Source organism: Leuciscus leuciscus (assembly GCF_965113295.1).
Source record: "Leuciscus leuciscus genome assembly, chromosome: 5".
Lineage (NCBI taxonomy): Eukaryota > Metazoa > Chordata > Actinopteri > Cypriniformes > Leuciscidae > Leuciscus > Leuciscus leuciscus.
Window position 1 is genome coordinate 7,915,016 of NC_138729.1, and position 5,444 is coordinate 7,920,459.

The 5,444-nt window shown below is 42.4% G+C and overlaps 1 protein-coding gene across 4 annotated transcripts; it reads left to right on the forward strand.

Moving 5' to 3' along the window:
* Positions 1-236: 236 nt before the first annotated feature.
* LOC309500051 (uncharacterized protein) lies at positions 237-3,930 on the forward strand. 4 transcript variants are annotated; one of them, XR_014206461.1, is made up of 8 exons: positions 238-384; positions 1,159-1,688; positions 1,792-1,929; positions 2,021-2,127; positions 2,204-2,299; positions 2,791-2,811; positions 3,325-3,470; positions 3,610-3,930. XR_014206461.1 is itself a non-coding variant. In XM_082171594.1 (5 exons), exons 1-5 carry the CDS (start codon positions 1,159-1,161, stop codon positions 2,808-2,810), a joined length of 891 nt encoding a protein of 296 aa, XP_082027720.1. In that variant the 5' UTR covers positions 237-1,158; the 3' UTR covers positions 2,811-2,927. The 4 variants fall into 4 exon arrangements, 1 of the variants encoding a protein (XP_082027720.1); XR_014206459.1 differs by having other exon boundaries at positions 237-1,688; positions 2,791-2,822; XR_014206460.1 differs by having other exon boundaries at positions 237-1,688; positions 3,625-3,930.
* The last annotated feature ends 1,514 nt before the right edge of the window (positions 3,931-5,444 follow it).

Below are 5,444 nucleotides of genomic sequence, written 5' to 3' on the forward strand. Positions count from 1 at the left end.
GGTGGATCGTCCTCCGGCAGCAGCAATGGTGGTGCCTACAGGCCAGGCGACGACAGCAGCGTCAAGGGCGGACGGTAACTCTGGCAGCAGCACCGGCTGTGGCAGCACCGATGCCTGTTCGGCCAGCGCCAGTACGTCGCTTGTCTCAATTGTGTAATGCCACCAAAAAGTCAATGGAAAAGATAGGGCCTTGTCTCAAATAACCACGGGCCAATCGGTGTATTCCTTTTCAGGTATGGTCCAATCAAATTCGACTTAAGCCCCGGCTCCAACTTTATTTTCATCGGGTTGTCGGCGGCCATTACGCATTTACTGGATTTGTGATTTATCGCTGTGAAAAGCCATTTATTTAGCATTATTACTGATCTTTGCGAAAAACGAAAGGTAAGTATACACCAAGTGTAGCGTTTCTGTTGATAGATTAACCTTGACGTTATCTCAATTAGCCTCGCTAGCATTCGGCATGTTCAGCATGGAGCACAGCGGTAACAGTACAGCTGGTTACTATCTCTAACTATTTTAATCTGTGTAAACACCTAACGTTAACTATGTGTTTGGACAATCACCCAGGAAAGTGCGCGCGTGTTAGATTGCGATGTGTGGCACCTATCAACGGTAACGTTAGCGTCGCTATTCATTAGCACCACTTGGCATGTTCAGCTTGTTGCATAGTACACACAGTATAGCTGGTTACTATCTCTAACTATTTAAATTTGTGTAAACACCTCACCAAGGAAAGTGTACACATGTTTGATTGCGACATATGGCACATAGCAACATTTATGTTGACGCTAGTAACGTTAGCATAATTAGCGTTGGTAATCCTCAGCACTTGGCATGTTCAGCCTATAGCACGTTCGAAAACTAGAGCTGGTTTACCTCTCTAACTATTTTATTTCATGTTTCACCTTAATTCGTGTATGTGTAGTTAACAGGTGATACATTTGTGTGAATGTCATGCAGGCTATGGTCTACAGTACAGCCTTGGACAGTAACCTGTCACCAGGTTACATTATGATTATTTTTAGGCAATGTAACTGTACTGTATCTCATGGGAGGTTTTCTATTCCCTGTATATTTTATGAATTCCCACGAATGGAAAATCTGCACTGCTAATTCTACTATTATCCAGTATGTACTTTACCACTTGAATCCTAGATGGAAAACCCAAAATTTAGGTGGAGGGGGAAGGAGCTGACCATGCATGCAACGCCTGAGGCTCAGTCCATCAGGGGCAAGCCTGACCAGCCTGTGAAGAATGTCAAGACGCCAGAAGAATGTGAGGCAGAGGCCCGGGCCCGTGTCGTCTCAGAGGGTGGTGATCCTGATTCCGGGATGCTGGTTCTGAGCCGATATGTGATTCAGTTAGGCATGTACCGGGGTCAGACCTTCAAGTGGCTCCTGGAGAATGATGTGGGCTGGGTTGTGGGGCTGGTGGCTAGCCATCAACAGGAGCGTGAGCGCAGCGTCTCCACATCTCCACTTATGGTCCACAAGGACGCCTTGGCCCGCTACGCAAATGCCTACCCGGCCGTTAAGGAGGAGGTCAGATTCCGGAGGGCATTTGTGGATTCCAGAGTCCAGGCCTCACAGCCTGGACAGGAGGGCCAAGCCCTTGTTGGATTTCATAGGTACAGGGGAGAGACGCTGCAGGAACTCTATGAGTCCAAGGATAAAGACCACATTGGGTGAGAACAGTCATTTGAATAACAATGTCATGCTGATATAAGTTGCATTTTTTGTGATAATTGATGAATCCAATTTCTAATGAATTATAATTTTTTTAATCAGATATGTCAACTGGCTGAGGAAGCAGACGCCCCGGAATCCCGGGGACCCCATGGAAGCTGCCCTTAAATATATCGGGCGCCGCGACCAGGAGGCAGCTGCACCCCCTTCTCCCCTTGCTGGGGTTACGACAGCTTCAGGGTAAGTATTGGTATCAGTAAAGATGACCCGTTAATTCGTTTAATAAAGTAAAATGGTTATTTTATTCCCAACTGTTTGCTTGGTGTTAAAGGCCTCTTGGTGCAGCGGTCTCTGCATTTTTAGGGCAGCGTTCCGTGACCCCAGGTCAACTGCAGGCAACGGTCAGGAAGATCCTTACCAAAAAGCCTGCAGTTCCCAGTAAGCGTTTTCAAACTGGAAAAATTACCTCTTTATGACTGAGATCACGTTTAACACTTTTCTATGTGACGTAAAGGGGTGCCTGCTTCCAGACCAGCTGTGCGACCAGATCTGCGCCCCGTAGAGCCATCGGATGCAGAGCTGGTCGCAGTTGCCATTGCCACCGAGACCTGTAAGTTGATTGATACGCTACCTGATATGTAAGGGATAATGTATAGTGAGCCGGTTGTTATAGTGAATAACAACCCCGACAGGCTGAACGGGATCCCGACGCGAAGCGGAGGGATCTTGAATCAGCCTGAAGGGGTTGTTATTCACTATAACAACTGGCTCACTATACATTATTCCGCTTATTACATGACTACCTACATAATAAATAAATAATTTAACATAAATTACTGATTTAAAAAGGAGTTTATTGATTTAAAAACGATTGTATTGCCTCCGCTAAAGAAAATAGTCCGTTCCGCGTCCACGGCAACGCTCTGTTTTTCATGGCAACGGTCTGTTATACTTCGCAGCGGTCTGTTATCAAGAAATAACAGACCGCATTCTACATTGGAATTCAGCCAAGCCATGTAATAATCATTTATACGTTTTTTTTTATCAGATAAACATAATGTTGTATGTAATATAATGTATTTCTGTTGTAATATTCATCAGACAAACGGTCCAGTGGATAAGGTAGGGTTTGGGTGAGAAACTCTGTACATTTTTGTGTGACTCCACATTTCCTCTCATGGTGTCTAGCTCCGCTGCCTCACCCCGCTGTAACACCACCTCACCCCAGTATTCTTGATAAGAATGCTTAGTCCAATACTCGCAGATTTCCTGGAATGTTGGTGTCCCCCTAAATATTATGTCTTTGGCTCTTGACTTTTTAAAGGTGTCATTCTCACATTGTGGAGATATTGTGCATGCTATTATACTTTCCTCCCATCCTCTTACGTGGCTGAAATGTTTGTCTTCATTTTTCTTTATAACAACTAACATTACACATTCGATTTGTGTCCACCTTGACGCACCTGCTTTCACACTTTCTTTTTTTTTTTTTTCAGTTTTTCTGACATCAACCTGTGCTTTGCTTAACTACTGTGAACTTCCTGAAATTAATATAATGCTTCGTCTAAATCTAATCTCCTCTTCTAATACTTGGCCTGATATATGGATGAATTCTCTGTATGTATTGTTATGAAGCCTTGGACACACAGGTCCCTGTAGTCACCCAAACGACTACGGACCCACCCCAGGCCTCCCAGGATCCACCGGGAGCTGCTGTCCGGACCGAAGAGCAGGCTGTGCCACGTCAGTCTTTCCCGCGTCCGCCGCCTGCAAGTCCTGAGGTGAGTCTACCTATAACGTGATGGTTCAGAAAGTAATTAGATATTCACAACTGTAAGCTATTACAGTTATTTTAGTTATAGTATTTTACAAAAATAAAACAACTTTTAGTCATTTTCTTGTCCTCTATCTAAAATGCAGCTGCTTCTTCCCGAGAGCTGGCGGGCAGCCCTCAACAAAGAGCAGCAGCAGTGGATCGGCCGTACACTGTTCACCAGGGGTTGCACTGGGAGATCACAACTTACCACAGAGTTGCGTCTGTGGTGGTACCCTCCCCAACCTCGGCTGATCTACAGTCAGCCACCCGCGTCGCCCGACCCCTTCTTTGCGTGTCCGCTGTTTCTCTGGATGCCACTGCGCATGTGGTCATTCAAGCTGACATGCACCCAGCCTGGGTGTAACACCACTCTCACCAAGGCTGGGCTTTACAAGACCATCCGGAGGGTATTGGATGTGAAGGGCTGGTACTGATTTAATAGAGAAGGATTTAAAAAAATATTTTGTACAACTAAAAAAAACAACCTCATTTGGCTTTTTAAGAAAAATACTTGTTTTGGCTTATTTCAGTTCTTGTTTTTGACAGACCCAGATAAAGGTGTGTTAACCCCTTTGCTGTGTCTCTGTGTTGGTAGAGAGATCTTTCCAAGGAGTCCAGACGAGCTGAGCAGGGTGTTCTTCATAAAGTATGTAGAGCGTGTCTCGCACTGGGGGGATCTCTGCTTGAAAACGCGAACCCACGTTAATCCTCCTAAAGGACACGGGACAAACTACTGCCATTAACATAGAAAGGAAATGGACAGTCGTGTAAACAAGACTGTGTAGAACATTCCTCTGTATTTAGGCAATTAATTCCAATCCTTTTTGTAAAAAACCATATACTTTAAATACAGTTTTATGCAAAAGTTTGGGCATCCCTGATAATTATCATAATTTCAGTTCATTATCTGCTGGGCTTTCGAAGCAGCAACTTCATTTGGATATAATTTAAACCTTATGGAAACAGTGAGATTTCAGTTCTGAAATAACATTTATTTAATCAACAGAAACAACAAAATGTGAGTAATAACAAAAACAGACAGGTCCAAAAATGTTTAGTAGAGCCTCTTTTTGCTGAAATAACAGCCTGTAGTCGCTTCTTATAGCCACTGATGCATCCCTTAACTTTGACAAGGTTTCCAGTACCTGTGCTTGCCACAGAGCCCCATAGCATGATGGACCCTCCAATCAAAGAGAAACATATCTAGCAATTAGCTACCTTGAATGTCCTTTTTCATGATTGGTTGCACCTGTTTTTTCAGTCTACTGTTCATTGAGCCAATTAAATGAATTATGTGTTGCAATCAATCAGCATTTAGTGACTACAGGGATTCAAATCAACACAATTGAAAGGGTGGCCAAACTTTTGCACATCCTATTTTTCACATTTGATTTTATTTCATACAACTCAATATTGCTACACTTAGACGTTTTGTCTGAAAAACATCACATTATCCAGCTTTCTCTAGAAACTGAATGGCATAACTACTATCTTTTTTTTTTTAAAAGACAGAGCAAATTATCATGCAACCTCAGATTGTATAACTAGATATTACGTGCAATATTTAGTTTTCATATACATTGAGAAGCAGTGGAACACATGTTCCTATGTGTGTGTAGTGTACTGATCCATACAACAAAGGTGAATTTAAACAAAAGCCTTTAGATCAAAAGGTCTTTAAGATCATTCAGTCAAGTGTACCCAAACTGTTGACTGGTATGATATTATAAAAAGTAACATTTTGCAATAATAATTTGTTGCCACAAAAAAACTTTTCTGGGGACCTGAGATAATATAATAAATAATTAATTAATAAAAAGATCATAATCGTACAAATCTAACTAAAAACTTGAATAATTTAATATAAATTAATTTACAGAGGACCTATTATACCATTTTACAAAGTTTTTATTTTGTTTTTGCTGTATACTAAAATTTC